Source organism: Nerophis ophidion, linkage group LG10 (assembly GCF_033978795.1).
Source record: "Nerophis ophidion isolate RoL-2023_Sa linkage group LG10, RoL_Noph_v1.0, whole genome shotgun sequence".
Taxonomy (NCBI): Eukaryota; Metazoa; Chordata; class Actinopteri; order Syngnathiformes; family Syngnathidae; genus Nerophis; species Nerophis ophidion.
In genome coordinates, this window is record NC_084620.1 from 21,413,380 (window position 1) to 21,439,808 (window position 26,429).

General features: G+C 43.3%; 1 protein-coding gene across 2 annotated transcripts in view; it reads right to left on the reverse strand.

Annotated features, from left to right (window-relative positions):
- LOC133560376 (fibroblast growth factor 11-like) overlaps positions 1-26,429 on the reverse strand; it is a 120,331-nt gene that overhangs the window by 16,549 nt on the left and 77,353 nt on the right. For both annotated transcript variants that reach the window (XM_061912836.1, XM_061912835.1), the window contains 2 exons: positions 17,901-18,011; positions 12,841-12,944 (listed from right to left, as the gene is read on the reverse strand). In XM_061912836.1, coding sequence (XP_061768820.1) covers positions 12,841-12,944; positions 17,901-18,011 — 215 coding nt within the window. The remainder of the gene's footprint in view (positions 1-12,840; positions 12,945-17,900; positions 18,012-26,429) is intronic.

Sequence of the window (26,429 nt, forward strand, 5' to 3'; positions counted from 1 at the left end):
GTATACATATATACATATATATATACATATATATGTGTATATATGTATATATATATATATATATATATATATATATATATATATATATATATATATAATAATGTGTGTATGGATGGATGAATATAAATGTATATATGTATATATATACATATGACTTATGTGGGCCTACCGAGGATGTCGTAGTGGTTTGTGTTGTGGTTTGTGCAGCCCTTTGAGACACTAGTTATTTAGGGCTATATAAGTAAACATTGATTGATTGATTGATTGATATATATATATATATATATATATATATATATATATATGTGTGTGTGTGTGTGTGTGTGTGTTATGTGTGTGTACACTGGTCTCAGTTCGGTAGGCACTATTAAACGAACAATACACCATTTTATTTATATATTTTATTGATATATTTTATCAACTTCTGACGATGCACTTTGTGCTGAAAGCTAAGTGTATCCGTGCTAGACTATGCCTCCTAAGTTGTGCCTTCCACATTCATTCAGACCAAAACAAGCTGCTGAGACAGAAGCTACATGTGAAGCTAGCTCATTGCAACATGGCTAATGCTTCAACTATAACTGTAATCGAAATTCCCCCACCATTATTCAGATCTGGCGTGTGGAACTACTTTGGTTTTCGTATTAATTATATCCCTAAACGCAATAATGTCGTGGACAAAAATACATAGGTATGTTGCAAGTATCACACAACGATAAACTACAACAGTGGAAATACAAGAAACATGACAACACATTTACGCCGACATCACCCCGCTTCAAAAATAGGTGGAACCAAACAGAAACTGACAACACACAGGCTACAAACTTTACCCGGGCAATTTAGAGAGGCATTACCACATGATTTAAAGAGGCCAAAAGAAATGGACCGGACGATTGCCACTTTCATTGCTGTAGACATGCGTCCCTTTTCTGTTGTGGAAAACGGCGGGTTTCGTGACATGTTGCAGACACTTGAGCCCCGTCTCAAGACTTCTTCATGAACTTATTTCACTGAAACCATAGTTCCTGCTTTGACATAAACCTCAGAAGATGGGTGTAAGGAGTATCTCCATCAGAGAGCGATTCATTTTAAGGACCTGTTTGTGTAATATGCTGCTGAAAATATATCCCAGAAGATGGCTTTTATTTTGTAAGGAGCTATTTATTTGTAATACATACTCTGCTGCTAAGAATGCTCCACAGAAGATGGGTGATTTGATATCTCCATCAGATACATTTATTATATTATTATTTTTGGTTTTACAAGGTGCTTTTTGCTTTATATGGTGCTGAGTATGCACAGCAGAAAATGTGTCAGGTATAGCTGCACCATAGTGACGTGCGGTGAGGTTCATGGCTGGTGAGGCACTGACTTCATCACAGTCAGATTTATAAGCCTATGAACCCTATTGAGCAGTGGGTACTTGAAAGTATGCCAACGGGGACGTGAGATTTATTTTTTTATATTCTAAAATTGCAACAGTTCATCCTTGATAAATATATCTATTGATTAATACTTCAAGAAAATATGAATGTACGTTCATAAACTGTGAAAAGAAATACAACAATGCAATATTCAGTGTTGACAGCTAGATTTTTTGTGGACATGTTCCATAAATACTGATGTTAAAGATTTCTCTTTTTGTGAAGAAATGTTTAGAATTATGTTCATGAATCCAGATGGATCTCTATTACAATCCCCAAAGAAGGCATTTTAAGTTGATGATTACTTCTATGGGTAGAAATATTTATTTATAACTGAATCATTTGTTTATTTTTCAACAAGTTTTTAGTTATTCTTTCAAATAGTTCAAGAAAGACCACTACAAATGAGAAATATTTTGCACTGTTATATAATTTAATAAATCAGAAACTGATGACATAGTGCTGTATTTTACTTCTTTATTTCTTTTTTCAACCAAAAATGCTTTGCTCTGATTAGGGGGCACTTGAATTAAATAAACGTTCGCAGGGGGTACATCACTGAAAAAAGGTTTACAACCACTGCTATAGAGTATCTTATTCACCATTTGATTGGCAGCAGTTAACGGGTTAAGTTTAAAAGGTCATACCAGCATTCGTCCCTGCTTGGCACTCAGCATCAAGGGTTGGAATTGGGGGTTAAATCACCAAAAATGATTCCTGGCCGCTGCTGCTCACTGCTCCCCTCACCTCACGGGGGGTGAACAAGGGGATGGGTCAAATGCAGAGGAAAAATTTCACCACACCTAGTGTGTGTGTGTGACAATCATTGCTACTTTAACTTAATGTAGCAGGTAATTTAGCTAGTATAGTATAGTATAAATAAATTACACGTATTATTATCATTATTAGCGATAATACTGCTAACATTAACAATATTAAATAATCACATGTATGTAGAAAATAACAAAAACGACAGTACACAGTGTTGTCACTATGACGTCATAGTGTAACCGTGCTCCGGCGGCCGTGTTCATTCATTGTCTTTACTGTAGCATAAAAAATGCAGATGGCCTTAAAACGCCACAATACTCAGTCATCATATTTAAGTACCCAAAAGAAAGACTCGGCATAAATATAAATTCAATCGGAGCAGAAACATTGGAGGAAACGGGATTAAAACCCGATGCTAACCGCCCATAGAAAATACATGGATACGGCTAGTAGCTACTATTTGCCAAAAAATTCACTTACCAACTCGGCTTAATATCACAACATCGACACACTCTTTCGTCGCAACTTGGCCCTGATGGTCGGCACCTATAAGTTTACAATTAGTTGTAAAATGTTGGACGGTTGTTTTTACGATATGCAGGCAAACAACAACTTTAAAACATACCGACTTAGGATGTCCCCAGGTCTAGCCGAGTAGTGCAAGAATGATCTCTGGGATCACTAGCGCCCTCTACCACTAGGAGGCCGGAGAACAGGTGCCTCACATTGTACGTCTTCGCAGCCGTTTAATGATTGCCCAGCACAAGAAATGCGTTACACGCATACAGTTGTTGACAAAATACACTGTACATTATATACCTCAGCTAACTAAACTATGGAAATGTATAAAATAATTCATATAGCAATACGGTCTCACTGCACAGCAGACAGCAGTTAGCCGAGTCATTGCGCAATCCATGGAGAGGCTCAGCTGGCTGTGACTCACCGCAAGTAATTCTCAGTATTTGAACGGCAAATGTGAAAATTAAGTGATTTTGAATAAAAAAATAATTTAAAACTGGTGAAGTTAAATGGAAAATAACTTTTGTAGTATAATCACTGGATACATATAACAATATATATGTTTTTCTTTCTTTTTACATTTTTTTCTTTCCGTGATGGCAGGTGAGGCCTCACCTGCCTCCCCTGACTGCACGTATTAATTTAATAACCATACTTTTGAGTTGTTACAAACATGTTGATAATTTTAATAAAATACAAGTCAAAAAAGGCATGAAAATGTATCTTTTTGTATCAAAAAAAGTGTCGAAATGTAATGGTAAAACATTTAAACAAACCTTAATTTTGTGTATCGTAGCAACCCTGATATGTATACACGTTCACATATTTTGGCACCCGGCCCAATTCTTTAAACGCAATATGGCCTCCGACCAAAAGTTTGGGGACCCTTGGTGACTACATTTACTGGATGTTGTTGAAGTCAGATCAATAGCAGACAATGCATGGTTTATTACATTAAAAAGCCAATAAAAAGTATGTATTTAGGAATAAACTATCAGTACCAAGTATAAACATGTCAATATTAAGTCAAGCATGAGAGAGCAAGTTCCAGGATCCCTGCTGTAAAAAACATCTCATTGTGCTTTTGTTTTGGATGATGGATGTGTTTGCTGCATATCACATAGGACCATCCATCCCTGTTAACTTTGCTGGAAACATGACATGGCAGGAGATATTTTTATTAAGTCCAACAATGTGCAATAAATTACACACGTGTGAGGCATTTGTTCTTTTATAGCCTACCTTGCAAGTACAGCTTTCTCAAGTCTACTATTTGTATACGACCTTGTGTCGTGTGTGTCTGCGTGTGTGTGTTTATGGATTGTTAGCACTGATCGGAATGCAGAACGGCGCTTGGCCCTCTCAGCTCTTTTGGGACAGCTGTAAGTCTTGTCCTAATCAGCGGGGAGGCAGCTTTTTGATGCTTTTGCAGCATTACGGGGTGGATGTAAAACTCTCCCCTCATTCGTCCTGCCTGAGAATACAGCTTAATATTTGTGTGTGTACGCGTGTGTTTGTGTATGTGCGTGGTTTCCACCTCCCTCTCCTTGGTTTACGGGGGAGGAGATGTTCCTTGTTTTCATGTGGTTGCACCCTCATCTGGTATAGGGCCACAACAAGTCGCTTAAATTACTGCCTTCCCTCTGGGAAAAATGTATAGGAGATAATAGAAGTGGAAGACCATCAGGGGAGGAATAATGGTGGAGATAACAAAGGCAGAAGAGTGTGTGAAGACCGAAAATTAAAGCTATGCATCTTTTGGAGCTTATTTGGGGATAAAAATAAGTGACTGTGTGATTTTATCTTTTTTAAACATTGTGCATAGGATTTGTAAAAATTACAATTTCATTCAGTAAACAAGAAAAAAGGCATTATTCATCAACATATCTAAAAATATACTATGTGTCATGATCCTCCATAACAGTTTGGACTTACATTTACTATTTCCTGTGCTTTGTGTTGTCTTCATTCCAGCACTCCTGTTTTCTTGTTTCCACTCTGGCCTGAGCACTGCCTCCCCCACCTATGCCTGATCAGGACAGCGGTCCCTGATTGCTAATCAGGTTCCTTCTCATGCCAGATCTGTTCCTCTAGACAGAGCTGGATCATTGACAAGTGTTGATCTTTTTGTGCACCTCCGTGCTGCACAAGTTTTCATTTGCACTAATTAAATAAACCCAACAATGCGTACTGGGGTCATGGCAACTACCGCGATGCAAGTTCCGGACACTATAATTTTCTTTAAAATCATATTTATACATACAGTGAAATGAAATGAATACCATTTTAAGATGTTGTTAATTGGCAAACTTTGCAATATTCCACTTTCCTTTTTTTCTTTCTCCAGGACTGGGGTGTCAAACTCATTTTAGATCGGGGGCCACATGGTGAAAAATCTACTCCCAAGTGGGCCGTACTGGTAAAATCCCTGCACGATAAAGTAAAAATAAAGACACAATCAGATTGTTTTCTGTTATTAAGAATAGAAGAAGCACATTCTGAAAATGTACAAATCATAATGTTGTTGTTTTGTTACACTTACATGTTGCGGTTAATAGTATTCTATCTTTATTTGTCGTTATTTATATTTTCTGAATGAATGATGTGATAATGTTCATCAGTCAACTCAATGGTGTTCATTTTCAATCAATCAAGATAAAAAAATATCAAAATCAAATTACAGTATGCCATGTATGTAGTTTGATGGTTTTCCTCGATTGATGTACTAACATCATGTGGTTTATTTTGTACATATGTACCATCATCTACAGCAAGGGTTGGCAAGCTTTACCCCTCAAAAAGCCATTTTGACCCGTTTCACTAAATAAAAAAAACTATGGGAGCCACAAGACTCTTTTGAAATTTAAAATTAAATAACACAGCGTGCAACGTTTTTTTTTTTGCTTTGTGCAATGTATTAACCAGGGGTCTCAGACACGTGGCCCGCACCATAATATGAAAATTTAATAGTAGTGCGGCCCGAAGGTTTTATTTGAATGCCGCTTGACAACATCACATTTGCCAACCATCTCAATTTTTCCGGGAGACTACCGAGTTTCAGAACAACCATTCTATTGACTGTCTGCTGGTTTTCCTCCAAAAAACAATAATAAGGGTGTGCTATGATGACAATGCGTAACAAACAGCTTACCAGCCCATTCACATGTTGTATGAGACTCCTGCAGACACACATAAGCGACTGCAAGACATACTTGCTCAACAGCCAAACAGGTTACACTGAGGGTTGTGATATAAACAACTTTAGCACTCTTACTAATATGCGCCACCCTGTGAAACCACACCAAACAAGAATGACGAACACATTTTGGGAGAACATCTGCACTGTAACACAACATGAACACAACAGAACAAATACCCAGAATTCCGTGAATCCCGAACTCTTCCGGGCTACATTATACACTCCCGCTACCACCAAACCCCGCCCCCCAAACCCCGCCCATCTCAACCGACGCATGGAGGGGGGGTGGCAGTGGGGGTGTATAATGTAGCCCGGAAGAGTTAGGGATGCATAGGATTCTGGGTATTTGTTCTGTTGTGTTTATGTTGTGTTACAGATGTTCTCCCGAAATGTGTTTGTCATTCTTGTTTGGTGTGGGTTCACAGTGTGGCGCATATTAGTAAGAGTGTTAAAGTTGTTTATATCACAACCCTCAGTGTAACCTGTATGGCTGTTGAACAAGTATGCCTTGCAGTCGCTTGCGCGTTGAGTCAGCAGCCGCACACTAAATGTGGCCGGCCGGGACTCAGGTAGCATAGTATTAAAGCGGACGCGACGACATGATCGAGAGGACGTTTAAGGCATTGCCATCACGGCACGCCCTCAATATTGTTGTCCGGGTGAAAATCTGAGAATGTTACCCTGGAGAGATTTCTGGGAGAGGCACTGAAATCCGAAAAAATAGGGGGTAAAACTGGGGGGGTCAGCAAGTATGCAGCTGAGCCACATCAGAGTGATCCAAGAGCCGTATGCGGCTCCGGAGCAATGGGTTGCCGACCCCTGATCCACAGAGATACAAAAAATTGCTATTGTAACATCCAGTAGAGCTGTTTCTTTCATTCAAAAATTCCAGGTTAATTTGTATACTTAGCAAACTCATCCCGCTGGCCGGATAAAACCTGTTCGCGGGCCTGATCCGGCCCGCGGGCCGTACGTTTGACACCACTGCTCTAGGAGATACCAGTATCTCTCTTGCCCAATTATGTCTGCCCGGATTTCTACCTTAGTGTGCGGTTTTCCTACAACTTAAGGCAGCATGAATTATGAATTATTGCACCTCACACTAATCGGGAACCGACAGGGCCAAACAATATCTAGCTTGTTTATTTCTTTCATTAAATCCATTTGCTAATGGCTGGCAGAAATATTTTATCTTTCCTACCTCATAGTGTGAGGTCCAATTTGAACACTCATTTCAGGTGCAGATTAGGGTTCCCTGCTTGCTAGAGAAGCTGCCCTAAAACAATGTAACATTGTAACACAGCAACCTCTGAGACAAACTGTCATCAATATGGTATCCTCACTTTTTGCAGTAGTTAAGATATCGAGCCTGGACTGCGGTGGCCAACAGGACAGTATATTTTCGCAGTGTAACCTTTACCTTAATGAGGTTGCACTGCTCGGATGGTCACCCTTTGCTGCTCGGACGGATCACTCCTTTACCCGCAATGCAGAGCCGGAGCACAAACGCCAAAGCTCTTTTGGATTTATGATGCATGCAAGCTTTGTTTTGGTGCGGTATTTGGCCTAATATGTTCTTGATAAAATAGAACCCAACTTACCCCACCACCACAACCCTCTTATGCCACTTCCACATAGCATAACACAAGGCCTCTCTATGGACTGTAATGGAGAACCCCCCTTCCAATGCTTCATTTTTTTCTGCAGGCATGCCCTCGATCTTTCACTCACACTTGCAAAAAATAAGAACTGAGCAGGTCATTTAAGGTGAGGATGTGAAGGCTTTTGTTTCCCACCCCCTCTCTCTTGCCCACTCTCATCGCAGAGGGATTTTTCAAAACTTTTTCAGCAAGGGTCCTTTCCCTGATGTGCTAAAAAATAGGTCACCTTTCTTTTTGTTAGGAGAAAGCCTATACAGTCAGTCTAACCTCTATAGGAGGGGTTTAACTATCTCAAGGGGGTGGGGGCTTGGCAGAATACTGTATGTATGTTCAAGGACACATTTCATTGAGCTCATTGAGTTTATTTTGTTTACTTTGTAAGTAGCTTCATAATTGTATGCATTTTGAACATTTAACCTAAGCCAGTGGATTTCAAACTTTTTTCACCAAGTACCACCTCAGAAAATCCTTGGCTCTCCAAATACTATCATAATGACCAACATTAAAATACAGTGGCGTAGTAGGGCTAAGTATTTGTTAAAAACAATGTAGAGGTTTTATTTAACAAAGATATTTAATAATTTTGACCACTATAACATTACACACAGTTTTAACAGCAACACTGTTTCCAACCATCCATTTCCTACCGCTTATTCCCTTCTGGGTCGCAGGGGGCACTGGAGTCTATCTCAGCTACAATCGGGCGGAAGGCGGAGTACACCCTGGAAACGTCGCCACCTCATCGCAGGGCCAACACAGATAGACACACTGTGTATAAATATAAGAAAATAATAAACTGTACTTTTATCAAGTCATTTTTTAACGTACCATTAGAAAGAGCCCACGTACCAAAGTTGACCACAGCTTAAACACATATTTCCATAAAGGGGACTTATGATGAATTTAATCTACATTTAAAATAATTCTTTGTAGTCTAGATTAGTGGTTCTCAAATTGGGGTACGCGTACCCTTGGGGGTACTTGAAGGTATGCCAAGGGGTACGTGAGATTTTAAAAAAATTCTAAAAATAGCAACAATTCAAAAATCCTTTATAAATATATTTATTGAATAATACTTCAACAAAATATGAATGTAAATTCATAAACTGTGAAAAAAATGCAACAATGAAATATTCAGTGTTGACAGCTAGAAATCTTTAATTATAATTGAATCACTTGTTTATTTTTCAACAAGTTTTTAGTTATTTTTATATCTTTTTTCCAAATATTTCAAGAAAGACCACTACAAATGAGCAATATTTTTCACTTTTATACAATTCAATAAATCCGAAACTGATGACATAGTGCTGTATTTTACTTCTGTATCTCTTTTTTTCAACCAAAAATACTTTGCTCTGATGAGGGGGTACTTGAATTAAAAACATTTTCACAGGGGGTACATCACTGAAAAAAGGTTGAGAACCACTGGTTTAGATAATATGTCTTTGATATGCTTCGGTGTAAATTTGGCGTGAATTATGCTACGCAGTCAAATTTATAATCCGGATTTTAAGTCTCTGGAATCTGCACGTTTGTGGAGTCTTATCTATATTGCGACTTATTCACTCCATACCCCCGTCCTCTTCATAAGTATCAAAATGTGTCTTTTGAAAATGTACACTGTTTAACATTATGAAGACATCCATCACCGCTATTTCTTTTTTTCATTTGTGGTCAAAAAAACTTCATAAACAATATATAGATTCACTAGACACAACATTAGTTTTTGATTTAGTTTTAGTTACAGTCTTTTGACGAAAATGTATCTCAGTCTTAGTTTCACTCATTTAAATTAATGTATTTCAGTCGACTAAAATATAAAGCATAGCAGACAACACACCTTTGACATCATCTTGAAAGCCCATCCATCCATCCATCCATCCATTTTCTACCGCTTATTCCCTTTTGGCGCCTATCTCAGCTGCAATCGGGCGGAAGGCAGGGTACACCCAAGACAAGTTGCCAAATCATCACAGCCATCTTGAAAGCACTTTTATTAATTATTATTGCAAATAATCTCAAAAACTTCATGAATATTTAAAGCAGCCATATTTAGTAATTTTATGTCATCATTAAATGGCCCTAATATGTCAAAAGGCATTAATAAATTATATTATTTTCGAATACCTCTATAACTGATAACAGTAGTACAGCCGGGATATGCTCATTTAAAAATCAGATTTACAACCCCAAAATATTGTTATTGTTTTCATTTTGATGTCCCACCCTCTACTGTTTGACCAATTAGAAAGTCTGTGAGTGTGTCACATTCAGGTTGCAAGTTACGCACCGCCATCTTCGTCTAGCTACTGCCACTAGTAAAGTAACGAAACATCTTAGTAAATCTAAAAGGCGTTGGTATGATTCTCAACTTATTCATGACAAAACCAGGATCAAAAACAAGGATTTGTATTAGGGATGCCTTCAAAAGATAGAGACGATTGAAAGCAGAGAAGATTTTTTCATCTGATGCCAAACTTGCTAATTTCCTCCTTGATAGGTAAGTTAGGCATTTACGTTTTCTTATTACTTATTATTGCGACGAATGCAGAGCGTGATGGCGCTTCGCTCCCAGTGTAATGCTTAACATGCTAGCCTGGTCAATGACAAATCGATGTACAGGCTAATGGGGAAAATATATGCCTGTTTGCCTGTATGTCAATGAGTAATTGAATTGACAGGTTTTATTTGTCAAAAATATATTTTGCCCTATGTGGCTATGGGTAGTGTCAGTGCCTATTTCGTTCTCAATATGCTGACATGCTTAGGAAATGGGTTCCAACATTAGCACGGCTGTCATCATAGCAAAGTGAAATTATCATTTCTGGCCACATTAGTACATATGGCACCTTTAAATTAGTACATTTTACACTAACCTTGTTGTGTGTTATTGTTTTAGCTGAAACTTAGCATTTTTTGAATGTTGACTAATACATGAATAAATTGTTAACATGACAAAACAAAATAGTTTTATTCGGGATTGGCGAGCAAGCTCACCTTTGGGTAAAACACAAGTAGAGATAGAGTATGCAGCATTGCTCCTTCTCTACTGTATTTAATAGTAACAGTGATTCAGCACAGTGTAAGTAATTTTGAAATATTAGGTGAGGCCTACTTACTGTCGTTTAGATGTCCGGATGATTAGCCTGCAGAAGACGCTTCAAGTTGGTTGTATTTTTACCAGAGAAAATGAAGACACAGTGTTTACAACATGTCTTGTTGTCTACCTTGCAAAGGTAAACTGTGTCCATATGTCTTCTCTTTCTTCCAGGTGTAGAAAACATACTGTAATGATGGGCGTAACAATACAGAATAGGGATGTAACGATTTTAGAATTTTATATCACGATTATTGTGACCAAAAATTATCACGGTTATCCTTATTATAGTGAAAAATTTTCAACTTTTTTTTTAAACGTAACTAAAATAAATAGACTAACTGTTAGAAAAGACACTATTTTGCATTTCTTGTTTGTTTCACTGAAGTGTTTTAGTCTTAGTGTGTTATCTGTTTTTATAGCTAATCTTTTATTGTTGTACTGTAAATATTTGTTTGTACTGTAGCATTTTAAGAATAGTTTAAATGAAAAGTGTGTAACAAATAAAATGTATTCTAATTATGTGTCACTTCTGGCGGGCTTTGTGTCTGTCCTAGTCTGTTCAGGAATACTTGAACGCACCTTTGAGGAAAGATTGATTATAATTCCGTGCTAAGCGAGCACAGTTTGTAAGTTCAAAGTTCACAACTGACTAGCTTATTTGCTCAGACAGTATTGGGTTTATCGAACTTTTGATTGGGGTATGTTGTTTTTAACAGGGCAAGACGTATGTCTCATGTGTTCATGTTGGTATTTAAGCTAGCGAGCTGGCACCAGTAAATCCGCCGTGAGTTTATAAACTGAAGTTATCAATCTCGGTTTGTAGATCACTTTAATTTAAAAGGGTAATAGTAATCGTCGGGAGTGTTGTCGTTGTCATCATTATTACCGTTTATCATCTCTACACTATATCTAAAAATCTAAACACTGTGTCTTCATAGTTGTAGTTCTGTCCCGCCCCGCCCCTCTCCTGCATGCTGCTGTGATTGGATAAATTCCTAATTTGTCCCATCCACCTAGAGACAAAATTAAATATGATTGGATTTTGTTTCTGTCAATTATTTTCATCTTGTTTTATACGTCGACTAAATTGTCAATTTGGTCATTGTTTTTGGTCAATATCTGCGATGAGGTGGTGACTTGTCCAGGGTGTACGCCGCCTTCCGCCCGGTTGTAGCTGAGATAGGCACCAGTGCCCCCCGCAACCGCAAAGGGAATAAGCGGTAGAAAATGGATGGATGGATGGATGGATGGATGAATGGATTTTTGGTCAATGTGCATTTGTTATGGTTCATCATCGTCCTGTTTTAGTCAGGGGAAAATAGGTCGGACGAAAATGTTTTGTCAACAAAGTTAATACATTTATCTTACCTTCTCTTGTGTTTCCCCAAATATAGTGGTTGGAGTTGTGCGGCTAATCCAATTTCATTATCACAAAAGTATTCATTTTATAGACATTAAGCAGGCGGGGGGCTTCACGGTGGCAGAGGGGTTAGTGCGTCTGCCTCACAATACGAAGGTCCTGCAGTCCTGGGTTCAATCGGGATCTTTCTGTGTGGAGTTTGCATGTTCTTCCTGTGAATGCGTGGGTACTCCGGCTTCCTCCCACTTCCAAAGACATGCACCTGGGGATAGGTTGATTGGCAACACTAAATTGGCCCTAGTGTGTGAATGTGAGTGTGAATGTTGTCCGTCTATCTGTGTTGGCCCTACGATGAGATGGCGACTTGTCCAGGGTGTACGCCGCCTTCCGCCCGATTGTAGCTGAGATAGGCACCAGCGCCCCCGCGGCCCCAAAAGGGAATAAGCGAGAAAATGGATGGATGGATGAGCAAGCGGGAATGCATGAAACGAGAAATAGTATAGAGAAGTTCCAGAAGCAGCACCTCACCGTGATGTCACAATACAGAAAATCTTTAAAAAAATACTCAAAAAACCCCACAGGCAGATGCATCCAAAACTCCGTGTACAATCATGCCCAAATGCATGCAATTTTTTAATTGAAACTTTGGCATTGTTTACCATGAGTATCCAACATTTTTACAATATTTATTAGTCAGAAAAAACTAAATTCATCAAAGGTCCATTTTAATCAGTTTCAGATGAAGCCTGATTCTTTAATTCAAATTTGATTGTATTCATATTTGCATAAAAGGTCCATACCGAAGTGTAGAGGTAGCCCTCGCTGTTCATGGCCACGTAGAGCCCCGCCTTAGTACTCTGGATGGCCACTATCCTGAGGCCCACAGGAATCAAGTTGAACTGCACTGTTGAAAACACACAACGAAAAGAAAAGCATTGTTAAATATCTCAATTTGTGTGCCACATTGGGATTAAGTAAGAAGAGGAGGAAGTAGGATTAGGAAGAGTAAAAGTCTGGTAGCTTGGGAAGGTGGATGTTGGGCCAACCAGGCGATGACAGAATTCACCAATTGGACTCTTAGTCAAAAGAGACCAAATCACAGCAGAGAGCATTTGGAGGGAACTTCATTAGAAAGTGACCTCTTGAGCCCCGCTTGGAGCACATTCCCACCAGTTGCAGATGGTGATGCATCTCACTAAATCCTCATTTGACGCCGTGTCGCTGTTTTGTTTCGTATTCATTTTTACCAGGAACGTTCACACAGGGGCGCCGAAAAGGGGGGATGGGGGGTGGGGTAAAGGAGACGGATTCTAGGGGCCCATGATGGAGGGAGGCCCAGAGAGGCCCCTAATGATGATGAAATTATATGAAATTATGTGTTGGGAGTCCTGTAAAGATTCTTTTCATGGGGCCCAAAATCCCTAGCGGCGCCCTTGCGTTCACAGACCGCCTTGGAATCATGTGCATGGGATTGAACATCAATAGCAGCACCGGTTCTATACGTTTTATCAATGACTAATTACACGTGTACATGCTTAAGTGATGGATGGATGGATGAAATCATTTTTGTGGAGATGAAAAATGTAATACAGGCTTGTTTCAAATCAATTTTAAATCAGCAGTTCTGCCAACATAATGGATGAAAACGGAGAGTGAAAGTTAGCCACACTGAGGAGAAAAAACTTTTGAGTAAGTGCAATTTTGTGGCCACTTCCAGTCAGTAGGTAATGTATGGAAATGTTCATATTTAACTAAAATAAGCCATCTCATTGTAAAAGTCCAAAGTCATGTTGGTTCTGTTTTAAGGCCCCTCTGCTGGACCCCCCCTCTGCTTCTGTTTGCCTTATCGATCTCTGAATCTCATAGAGGCGTGCTCACAAATGAGCAAGGTGTCACCAGAGAGGGCAAATAGAGAGGCAAACACACACCACCTAATTGGTGTTTTTTGTGACACCACATAATCTTTGGGTGGATGATAACAAGGAGATCATTTTCTTAACTTTTAGTCACAGCATGTCTGTCCTTCACCGATTGCATTCAGGTTTTGTCATTTGTTGTGCCCTCATCCCTTTTTTACATAGTTTCATCCCTCAAGCAGTTCTTTTTCATCCCTCAATCAAAAATGGCTTTGCTATCACACCCGTCATCATAAATATTCTTGAGTAACGCAGGCGCTTATCATTATGTTTTTTTTTTCCACACGCCCTTCTCGCTCTACTTTATTCAATTTGATTATCCCTCCAAAAAAAATTTATCAAAACTTTTATTTTCCCGTCACTCCCTGGGGAGAGGAAATTAGATAAAGGTTAGGGGGGGTTGTGCCAAATCAATCCCGCAAGTCAATTTAAGAGCTGAAGATCATGGAGACAATAAATAAACAAGAAGAAAGTGGAGAAAGATTGGATGCTAGGAAGAGGAGTAGAAAGAGTAACAGCAGTAGCATCAGGACATGCAGTTAAGCTGTGTAGAATTCTGCGACAGTCTCGGCTGGGATGAGGATAGAATTATGCATGTCATCATCCTTGGGACAGGTTCGACTCATTAATTGAGAGGATTAAAAGTTTTGTTAAAAACATGTCTTAAAATATTCTTGCCATTGCCACAATCCTGTAACTTTTAAGCAGTTTTGGTTGGGTTTGATGCCTTGTTAAGGTGTACTTTACCAATACTTCAAAGGTGGACTTCAATCTCCCTACCAAGCAGTTCATGTCAAGCAATTCTATATTATTTGGTGTGCACCCCGGACTCTGTTGATGGTAAAAAAAAAACTAAAAAAAAACTCCTTCCCTCCGATATATTGTCATCTTCACTACAATTCTTCAATAAGTCTCCACACATAAATCTTGGAGCAAGACATAAGCACTGCTCTGGGATCAGTCAGCTGACACTTTGGGTGACAGAGCTGTCTTTGACTTCCATTGACAAACAAATCAAACCATCTCCTAATCTTCTCAAGCTGTAAGAGATGGCGATTGGAGACCAGATGAGCTGACGAGGTCTGATTTCCCCAGTGGTCAATGACCAACGAAGAAGACAAGTACTGCTCTGCTGTTGTTTAACTTACACTCTCCCTCTTCTTTAACGATTTTTCAATGACGTTATCTGTCTTCTCACTCTTGTCATTCTGAACTGCCCTCTAATGGATGAAATGCAGTTTTGTTATCTTACTATGTCTTGGACATCTGTTCATCTGTCCCCTTTTACTATTACACAGCCATGTTGTACTCTTGCAACTTGCTTCTGGTATAGTTTTTTTTCATCCCACGCATCAACCTCATTTGCTTGCCATGTACAGTCAAATATGTTGCAATGACAATTAAGGTATTCTGTTAGGGCTTCGCGGTGACAGAGGGGTTAGTGCGTATGCCTCAGAGTATGAAGTTCCTGCAGTCCTGGGTTCAAATCCAGGCTGGGGATCTTTCTGTGTGGAGTTTGCATGTTCTCCCCGTGAATGCGTGGGTTCCCTCCGGGTACTCCGGCTTCCTCCCACCTCCAAAGATATGCACCAGAGGATAGGTTGATTGGCAACACTAAATTGGCCCTAGTGTTTGAATGTCAGTGTGAATGTTGTCTGTCTATCTGTGTTGGCCCTGCGATGAGGTGGCGACTTGTCCAGGGTGTACCCCGCCTTACGCCCGATTGTAGCTGAGATAGGCGCCAGCGCCCCCCGCGACCCCAAAAGGGAATAAGCGGTAGAAAATGGATGGATGAATGTTCTATTCCAGGGCAGCATGGGGACAGAGGGGTTAGTGTGTCTGCCTCCCAATACGAAGGTCATGGGTTCAATCCTGCTCTCGGAATCTTTCTGGTTTGCATGTTCTCCCCTTGAACGCGTGGGTTCCCTCCAAGTACTCCGGCTTCCTCCCATTTCAAAGACATGCACCTGGGGATAGGTTAATTGGCACCAATACATTAGCCCGAATGTGGGAATGTGAGTGTGAATGCTGTCTGTCTATCTGTGTTGGCCCTGTGATGAGATGGCGACTTGTCCAGGGTGTACTCCACCTTCCGCCCGAATGCAGCTGAGATAGGCTCCAGCACCCTTTGCAATCCCTAACGGGACAACCGGTAGAAAATGGATGGATGGATGGATGTATGTTCTATTCCATTATATACTTCAGCTACCCCGTCTCAATTTGCCCTCACTTTTCCTCATTTTGCTTTCCTCAAGCTCTCACCCGCACAAGGCCGCTCATGTTCCCTTGTTCCTTCCTCCCAGGTTGCCATGTTGGCACGCACACTCACACTCTTTAAGTCATTTCTCTCTTTCTTCCGTCTTGTGCCGTCTGAAGAAGTGTTATCAAGCACTGGGGAGGAGTCAGATAAAGCAAACCAGATGGAAAGAGAAAAAGACAGAGATTTGTTCCCGTGCACAGAGACAGATAAATAACAATTTCTTTCAACAGCGGGAGATGCTAATTAAAGCGGATAAAAGTCAGAGGATGACGCCACTCCTCGTGGCTTTCTGATCTACACGCTAAGAGTCAATATGCCTTTCATCATTCTAATCGCGCTTTCCTCTCTTCTTTCTTCTTTTCCCCTTGCTTTGTGTTCCACGTTGTATTAACACATCTTTCCTCCAGAGTTTGCGACATTTTTTCTCTTTTTTGCCCTATTTTTGACCTTAGCCACTTGAAGAGTCTTGAGTTAGAATTAATAGAATTCTACTTGCCTTAGATTTTTAAATGACTTTCTTTTAAATGCCTATGCTGTTCTTTGGGGCCTGTTCGTCATTGCCTTGCTTCAACTGGTCAAGTCCAGGAAAACCAGCAGAACAGGTGACATTAAAACATTCCGACACGCGTCCGGTCCCCTCCCTGTTACTCCATGTTTCTGCCCTCTGGAGATGGGATTGCTTGTGTCAGTGTGGCGAGGCCAGACGGCGTCATGACACAAAGCAACAAAATAAAAGCCTATTCTTGCAGTGTGTGTATTGATGCCCACTGTCAGACCCATAATGATTCCCATTACCTACTGTTTACGTTCTTTGTAGATTTCCTGTTAGACCTTTGGAAGGCGTTCCTTGAAAAGTTAAAGCTTTCCTGCCCAACTGCAGGGTCTGAATCATTACACATTGACTCCAACAGTTCAGCAGAACTATAATCCCTGATTAATTCTGAAGATACTTACTTCCTGAAAGACCAATGTTAGGTATTCTAACGAAGTGATCCAATACAAAGTTGTTAAAGTCTCCCAATTAGCCTGTTTGTCCACTTGACTGAATGTAAATGATGCAGCAAATGGCAACCTGCCAATGTTTGCATCATGTAAAGAGGACAGACTGTTGCACCACTGCCAAAAAAAGTCAGACATCTTAATGAATTGCCTGAGTGTAAATTCCATGCAAGTAGCTGTTGCCCCTCCTGCCGAGCCGTAAATCCCAGAATTGTGCTAACTACATGTTTTCTGTCTAATTCGGTGTTCCAACATAAAAATGCTGTGTCGCCACATCAGAAATATTCCATGATACAATGCAAAACTCACTGGCAGACTTGGAGAGAGTCCAGCGAGTCGAGAATATGATGTTTTTGGCCAGGCACAAGTATGTTGCACATTTCTAGTAGAAAATGTGGGCACTACACCGCTGACTTCCTCATATATTTGATGTATTGCATCATAGGAAAAGGGGCCATTTAGCTGCTGTTGGCCCACAGCCCCTCGCCAAGTGTGAATACATTTTCAGCCTGATTGATCACAGAGTGATTTAAACCAAGGAAGCATGGCGGCGTTATGGGGTGCATTCCTGCTCCGATATACGAGCCTGTTGGCAGGAAGTGCCTCGAACTGTCGCTTGGTAGCAGGTGATATTGGTTTACCGACGCACAAAATATTCATCACACGGGCCGACGTGTTGACTTACAGAAGGAGCTGCTTTCGTCCTTTGTGCCTTCCATGGTTCCGTCTGGCAGCATTTGGAGGTAGAAGCCGTGTCGGCAGTAGAGCCGCGTGACGATGCCCTTCAGCTGCGGCTCTGCGGAACAAACGCACAATGGGTTAAACATGCACGGGCCTGCGTTCACATCTCCATGCACCTGTGAGTGTGCAAACGTCTTGATATTTGCACTGTAAAACAGTCAAATAGCAAAGATGTGTGCATATGTGCGACTGTGACCTTCTGCTGGATTGAAGTGACTGCATATGATTGTTTACCCGGAACAATCCTGCATTCTTGTTTCTAAGCCAATCGATAGATAGCTTGTTAAAGCAATGCAGGAACACATGGAAGTACTTTCATGAAACCATCCATCCATCCATTTCTACCGCTTGTCACTTTCAGGGTCGCGGGGGTTCTGGAGCCTATTTCAGATGCATTCGGGCGGTAGGTGGGGTACACCCTGGACAGGTTGCCACCTCATCGCAGGGCCAACACAGATAGACAGACAACATTCACACATGTTTACAAACTCAGGCCACTTTACTTAGGTACAAATACTTAATTATTAAGTGCTACAGCACATAAAAAAATTGGAAGTGCTAAAACGACATTAATATTGGAATGGTATTTTCAATTAAAATTACAAGATTGAACTGTCAAGTGGAAGCAAGTCGCAAGTACAAGTTTTGTCGCAATGAGTGAAACAAGAGTGCACATTTTCAGCAACTTCTTATTGTACATCTATTCAAAAATACCATTGTGCCATGCCATGGTGTTATAAAGTATTTTTGTAAAATTTAAAGGCAACAGAAGATTTTTTTTTGCAAAACTGTCATGATGACTTTCAGTGAAGCTTCAAACTGTATTAGTGTAACTGTGGTGTTCTCAATGTCTATCAGTCGTTTAACACGTGGGCGTTGTTTGGCTTTTTCCAGCCACAAATGCACGTCTGAGGGCGCGGAATAAGACGCAAAAGAAATGTCAGTGTGCACGAGTTTTTCCGTGATCAACTTTTAATGAGGAGGATCAAATATGGATGAGGAGAGAGAAATACGGGGACAGCTGGCAGTTTGCCCTCAATCAACAGCAGGAGTTTGTGTGTCTGTGAGATTCCTTCGCCCACATGTTAATTCAAAGATTGTCTTATTCATCACATTTCTGTGAATCATTTATGGCAACCATATGTAGTCATTTAACCTTAAAAATTTTATTGAGAAAAATAACATTCTGTGATACTGGTGAATCGGCCAGGCTGGTTGACTGGACACAGAAGGTCAAACGGGAGTGTGGTAATCTGTAATATCCTGAGCGTTTATCCCAAATTAAACCTCAAACCACACAGCAGGCCATGTGCTGGTTAACACATCGGTGGCGGTGTGGCAGGTGGCGGTGGATGTTGCACTATGGGGTACCACCGCCACTTGTCCATGTGTAGTCATCATTTTGCGAAAACTATGCTCATATGTAATTTTTGATATTGAACCTGTTGAACTCTGCTACTTTGGCAATAATAATAGCAAAAGGAAGAGGTAAAAAAAATTATGTGTATTCAATATTTTAATGAATTTACATTGGGAACTACCAATAAGTATTATGGAAAAATGGTGCCTGCTTGCTTGACACACAAGAAAAACCCTTTAAAAAGGACTGATTGATCTGATCATGCACACAAACTCATGCCAGTAATTGTTTTTGAACAAAATGTGCATGCAGTCACAGCTGTAGAACTGACGTCTCCCATCATCCCCCGCCGGTTCTGCAGAGGACGCCCCTTCCCATTTGTGCGTTCAGTATGCATATTGCAACACAACCTCCTCAGTCCGCTGCTTGACACGTTGTTTGCGCTGGCTGACAGCTGGAAACAAAGCGTGGTTGACTTTTGTCAAGCAATAACTCTGAAGCAGCTTTAATTTACACTCAGTGTAACGGTGTAGGTTGAAGAACGCTACATGTTGTGGGAGGCGGGGTGTGGTCCATGCGCCGCCTTTGGACAGGGCATGCGCAGGAGCCGACTGGAAACAGATGACAGGTGAGTAGATACCTCAGCTGGAACGAGATATCTGATCACCTGTCTCTTTATTAGCAGGGTCGGAGACCGCAGATGGGGGCTGAAAAGCCAAGAGAAGGAACGCACGGCTGGGCTGAAGAAGTTACGAGACCCAAAACAAGAGACTTCTTGGGAAAAAGAGACACTTTGGTGGAAACAAATAAAAAGTTTGTAAACTTGGCGACGAGCCTGAGTGTGCTTCATCGGTCCAAAAGAACCCCACGGCACAAGACTGCTACATCTGGCACCCAATAAAGCAAGGACAGAGGAAGGATGACGGCCCCAACCCCCCTGGAGGCGCTGGGAAGAGTGTTGGTGGAAGTGTCAGCGGCCACCCAGCAGGTGGAGGCAAGCCGCCAACAAACACAGATCCTGCAGACGCTGGTGAGCCAGACGGGAGGCACGGCAAAAGAAGCATCCATGCAAAGAATGACAGAGGAAGAAGACCCGCAGGTATTCCTGTGCATTTTCGAGGCCACAGCAGCAGCATACGGCTGGCCAGAGACCGAGTGGGGTGTCAAATTGCTGCCGTTCCTGGCGGGGGAGGCGCAGCGGGCGGCGCATAATATCCCGACGCACGCCCGGGTGCACTTCCCCAGCTTACGCCGTGCAATTTTGGACCGGGTCGGCAGCCACCCCAAGGACCATCGACGCCGGTTCTGCGCAATGCGGCTGGGGCCCGAGGATCGCTCGTTTGCACTGGCGCAGCGGCTCAGAGACGCGGCCACCCGGTGGCTCGAACCCCAAGAGGCCGACAGCAAAATGTTCGAACGAATCCTCCTGGAACAATTCGTCGAGGCCATCCCATCCAGAACGGCCGCTTGGGTGCGGTACCATCGCCCGCGGGACCTGATGGCCGTAGTGGCCCTGGCCGAGGACCACCTAGCGGTCCACTGGGAGGGGAGCCCAAAGACTGCCAAAAGACCCACACCAGCGCCACGAAGACGGAGCGGGCAGACGCAGGAGGCAGCAATGGAGCAGGTCACCGGCCCGGACAGGGACACGCACACACACACAACACAACACATCGTCCAACACCATTGATGGGGATTATGGGGGTTATAAATTGTCCTCTGTTCCTCCTTTTGTCCAGGATCCCAGCGCTGCGCAAAAGTGGCTTCTCCCGCAGATGGCACCTTGAACCCCAGGGCCGGTGTGCTGGGGGTGCGGCCAACCCGGTCACGTGAGGAGGGATTGCTCCCTGATGGAAGTGGGACTTGTGATGCGGGTTGTCGGGTGCCCAGCACCCGCCTCCGATCCAGGGGTGGTGTACTGCGTCCCGGTAAGGGTACAAGGGAGTACATACCGGGCAATGGTGTATTCGGGGTGCAAACAATCCATGATCCACCAAAACCTGGTTCGACCCGGGGCGTTGAGGCAAGCGACACAGGGGCGAATTAGGTGTATCCATGAGGATGTACACACGTATCCCATTGTACCAGTGGAAATTTGGTTTCGGGGACAAAAGCATAGTGTTAACATTGCTGTAAGTGTGCACCTTACGCACCCCATAATATTAGGGACAAATTGGCCGGGGTTTCACCTTCTAGTGACGCAATGTGTGGGGATGCGTTCACAGACAGTACGAAAGGGGAGTATCCGCGCAGTTCTCAGTGGCGAGGCGAGGCCATCTGACACTGCCGAGCGGGAACCAGGGGGTGCTTTGCGGGAACCCACCCCGGCCCCCTATTGGTGTCCTACGGAGAATATTCCCTTCGCGCAGTCTCGAGACGAAACTTTGCTTGCGGCCTGGGACCAAGTAGACTTCATCGACGGTCAGCTGATGCGCCCGGGAACAGCGCGGGTATTCGCTCACTTCTCCATTATGAGAGATAGATTATACCGAGTGAGCCGTGACACTCAAACAGGAGAGGAAATCACCCAGTTGTTGGTAGCGAAACGCATGTGAACCCTATGGCTCGACACATGGGCAATGATAAGACACTTAATCGGGTCATGGTCCGGTTTTATTGGCCGGGCATTTGGGCAGACGTGCCCCGCTGGCACGCTGCCTGTCCGGAATGCCAGCGGCCACCCCGAAGGCGCCCTCGCGCCCATTGCCGCTCATGGAGGTCCCATTCGAAAGAATTGGGATGGACCTCATCGGACCATTTCACCCGAGCTCAAGGGGGTATCGCTTTGTTTTAGTCCTAGTGTATTACGCAACGCGCTATCCAGAAGCAGTGCCTCTGCGCTCCATCTCTGCAAAGAGTGTAGCGCAAGCGCTGTTTCAGGTCATCTCCCGAGTCGGAATCCCGACCAGGGCACGTCCTTTATGTCATGCACGATAAAGGAACTTTACGGATTATTGGGAATTAAAGCGATCCGCACCAGTGTGTATCACCTACAAACAGATGGGCTGGTGGAGCGGTTGAACAAAACGCTGAAAACCGTGATCCGTAAGTTTACGCACGAGGAGAAACCAAATTGGGATAAATGGCTAGATCCCCTCATGTTTGCGATGCGGGAGGTACCCCAGGCCTCCCTAGGTTTTACGCCTTTCGAGTTATTGTACGGCCGGAGGCCGCACGGAGTGTTGGATATAATTAAGGAAAGCTGGGAGGAAGGCCCGAGCTCCAGCAAAAATGAAATCCAGTATGTTTTGGACATGCGCGCAAAACTCCACACGGTGGGGCACTTGTCAAGCGAGAATTTGCTCCGTGCCCAAGAACGTCAGCAGAGCACATATAACAAGGGGGCCCAGCTAAGAAAATTTTCACCGGGAGAAAAAGTACTTATATTACTTCCAAGTTCCAGCTCTAAAATACTTGCGCGCTGGCAAGGGCCTTTTGAGGTCACACGGCAAGTGGGGGATGTGGACTATGAGGTTCAGCGCTCGGACCGGGGTGTAGGCACCCAAATTTACCACCTTAACTTGCTGAGGAGGCAGAGCCTGTTTCCATGGTGACGGTAGTGAGAGAGGAGGAGGAGTTGGGACCAGAGGTCCCGCGCTCTGTCCCTTCCCCTCCCCTCCCCTGTGACGATCAGCTCACGTTGGCGCAGAAAGCGGATGTTGCTGCGCTGCAGCGGCGCTTTTCTGATGTGTTCTCCTCTCGGCTCGGCCGCACGAATCTCATCCAACATCACATTGAGACCAGCCCGGGGGTTACGATGCGGTCTCGGCCATACAGACTTCCCTAACACAAGCGCAAAGTAGTTCGGGAAGAATTAAAAAACATGCTGGAATTGGGGGTAATAGAAGAATCCCACAGCGCGTGGTGTAGCCCCATTGTTCTGGTAGGGAAGAAGGATGGGACCGTATGCTTTTGTGTGGATTACCGCAAGGTGAATGAAATCTCACGCTTTGACGCGTACCCAATTCCCCGGGTCGACGAGCTCCTGGATCGGCTGGGCACTGCTCGCTTTTTCACGACACTGGATTTAACCAAGGTCTAATGGCAGATTTCCTTATCATCAGAGTCCAAGGAAAAAACGGCCTTCTCCACTCCGAAAGGTTTATACCAGTTTGTGACACTTCCGTTTGGTTTGTTCGGTGCGCCCACCACGTTCCAGCGCCTCATGGACCGGGTGCTCCCACGCGGTATACGCGGCCGCATACCTGGATGATATCATCCAGAGTAGCGGCTGGGAACAGCACATGCAGCGGGTGGGGGCGGTGCTCGAGTCCTTGAGGCGGGCGGGGCTCACCGCCAACCCGGCAAAGTGCGCGGTTGGCCGGAGGGAGGTACAGTATCTGGGGTACCATTTGGGGAGGGACAGGTGCGGCCACAGGTAGATAAAACAGCGGCGATCGCAGCCTGTCCACTCCCCAAGACAAAAAAGGAGGTGAGGCAGTTTTTTGGCCTGGCGGGATATTACCGCCGGTTCATTCCCCGGTTCGCGGATTTGACCAGCCCACTAACTGACCTCACCCGAAAGGGTGCTCCGAGCTGCTCCGGTGGACGAAGCAGTGCCAGCGGGTGTTTGAGAAGGTGAAGACAGCACATTGCGAGGAACCGGTACTGTGCATGCCTGATTTCACCATCCCTTTTTGTCTGCAGGCGGACGCGTCAGGCAGGGGACTGGGGACGGTACTGTCCCAGCAGGTGGGGGGCGTCAACCGCCCCATCTTGTACATCAGCCGAAAACTCTCGGACCGAGGCGAGGTACAGCATGGGGGAGAGGGAGTGCCTCGCCATCCGGTGGGCGGTCGGGGCCCTCCGTTATTACCTGTTGGGGCGCGCCTTCAGTCTCTGTTCGGACCACAAACCGCTCCAGTGGCTCCACCGGATGAAGGATGCCAACGCGCGGATCACCTGGTGGCACCTCGCATTGTAGCCCTTCAACTTCCGGGTGGTCCACAGGTCGGGCACGCAGATGGCCGTGGCTGACTTCCTCTCTCACCCTCCTATGCAAAGGGGTGGGGGGGAGTGGACGCAGCCAGACGGCTGCGCGGCCTGAGTTTGACGGTGGAGGCATGTGGGAGGCGGGGTATAGTCCATGCGTCACCTGTGGACAGGGCATCCGCAGGAGCCGGCTGGAAGCAGATGACAGGTGAGTAGATACCTCAGCTGGAACGAGTTATCTGATCACCTGCCTCTTTATTAGCAGTGTCCGGGATCGCAGAGGGGGGCTGAAAAACCAGGAGAAGGAACGCACGGCTGGGCTGAAGAAGGCACGTGACCCAAAACAAGAGACTTCCCAGGGGATGATCAAGGGTGATGGGTCAAATGCAGAGAATAATTTTGCCACATCTAGTATGTGAATGACAATCATTAGTACTTTAACTTAACTTCTTGGGAAAAAGAGACACTTTGGTGGAAACAAATACAAAGTTTGTAAACTTGGCGACGAGCCTGAGTGTGCTTTATCGGTTCAAAAGAACCCCACGGCCCAAGACTGCTACAATGTATTTGTTTGTTTCATATCGCCTCAAATTCAAGCTCAACTGTGTGCTGTCTTTTGTCCCCGTCACAACAAAGGTCAACGCCGTTTGGCATTAAAGCACTTTGGGAAAATTCCTGCTTGGCTGCAGCCACATGCCACTTCCAACAACCACTTCCCACCTCTTTTTTTTCAAAGTTAATAAGCTTGTTACTTCCCACTGACTCCAATATTGTCTCTCTAGTCACGTGCACGAGCCCTCTCGGCTATTAATCTGTGGATATACAGTATGGATTTTACAACTGCGAGTATTTCACCTCTCAGCATTTATGGCCTTCAATGGTAAACACTTGGTGGTAAGGAAGGTAATAACATCTCCTGTATTGGATGTTGAGCACAAACGCAAGCCAATCCATCCTCAGTTTCCACATTAAAGGTGCCGCTAAATTGCATTAAAATTGAATGTGGTAGTGTGATTGTGGCGATGCTTTGAGTGACATAGAATAATGGGGATGAATGCAAGGCAGGGCCTTTATGATAATGGCCACATTCGTGAAGATTCATCAATCATAGCCAAAAAGCAACAGTGCTCTGGTAGCTTGCAGGGCTACCCAAGACGTAGAGAAGGTGTGAGACATTCAAAACGAACTGCCTTCCCTCCTTTTTTTCCACTTCATCAGCCCTCCCCTCACTCTTTTACTTACCTTTTGAGGATCAATAGGGATGAAAGTGATGAAGTGCAGTCCCACCAAAAGTTTAACAGCCTCGTAGCTTGTTTTGCACGCAATGAATCATTAGGAGGACTAATATGAATTACGTTAACGATAGACACAGGGCCAGCAAAGACACACACACAATTGATTGACCAAAGTGGAGAAAAGAACAACTGCTTAGTATGAGAGGTTGACATTTGGAAATATCTGAAAGAAATAAACGCCAGGGATTTAGTGTTGTATAGGATTACAAATATCACATTTAACTTGCAGCATTACACTTTTCAATTTCCATTTCAGCTCAATCTGAGGATTTTGATTGGTGCGATACTGCAGGGCGAACCTGACGTGGTCTATACCAATCGGAGTGCCTTGTAGCACAACAGGCAATAGAGGTTCTAACAAACCCTCTTCTTGTCACAATTGACACCAGCAAGATCCCTTCAAAGGATGCACGCTCAGGGAGACACACATGCAGGAGTTACATGAAATCCAGAAGGGTGTGTGTCTTGCCATTTGAGATGCAGCAAAATTATCGTCTGACCACAGTGCAAAGCTGCTTGAAAAATACTAATCACATGGCAGAAAATAAACTAAGAGAAATAACTAAAACACATGCACGCACGCACGCACACGCATTGAACAGGATGACTATGGAAGCAAGCCGCTAAAGCTTCAATGTAAAGTATGAGTGGTTGATCCAGATGTCAATACAATCTTGGCCATCGAGTATATTATCAGTATGTAAACAACACTGAAGTGATCAGATATATTTTTCTTGTTGTTATTATCAAAAAAAACATCTTTAGGCTTGTTTTTGTTAAGAATAATCTGGATTTAGGAACAAAACCCAAATGTTTAAAATGGGAGCCAATAGTAGTTTTTGCTTTTGTTTAATTTAGTCACTTTGTTTTGTTAAAAAAAATAAAA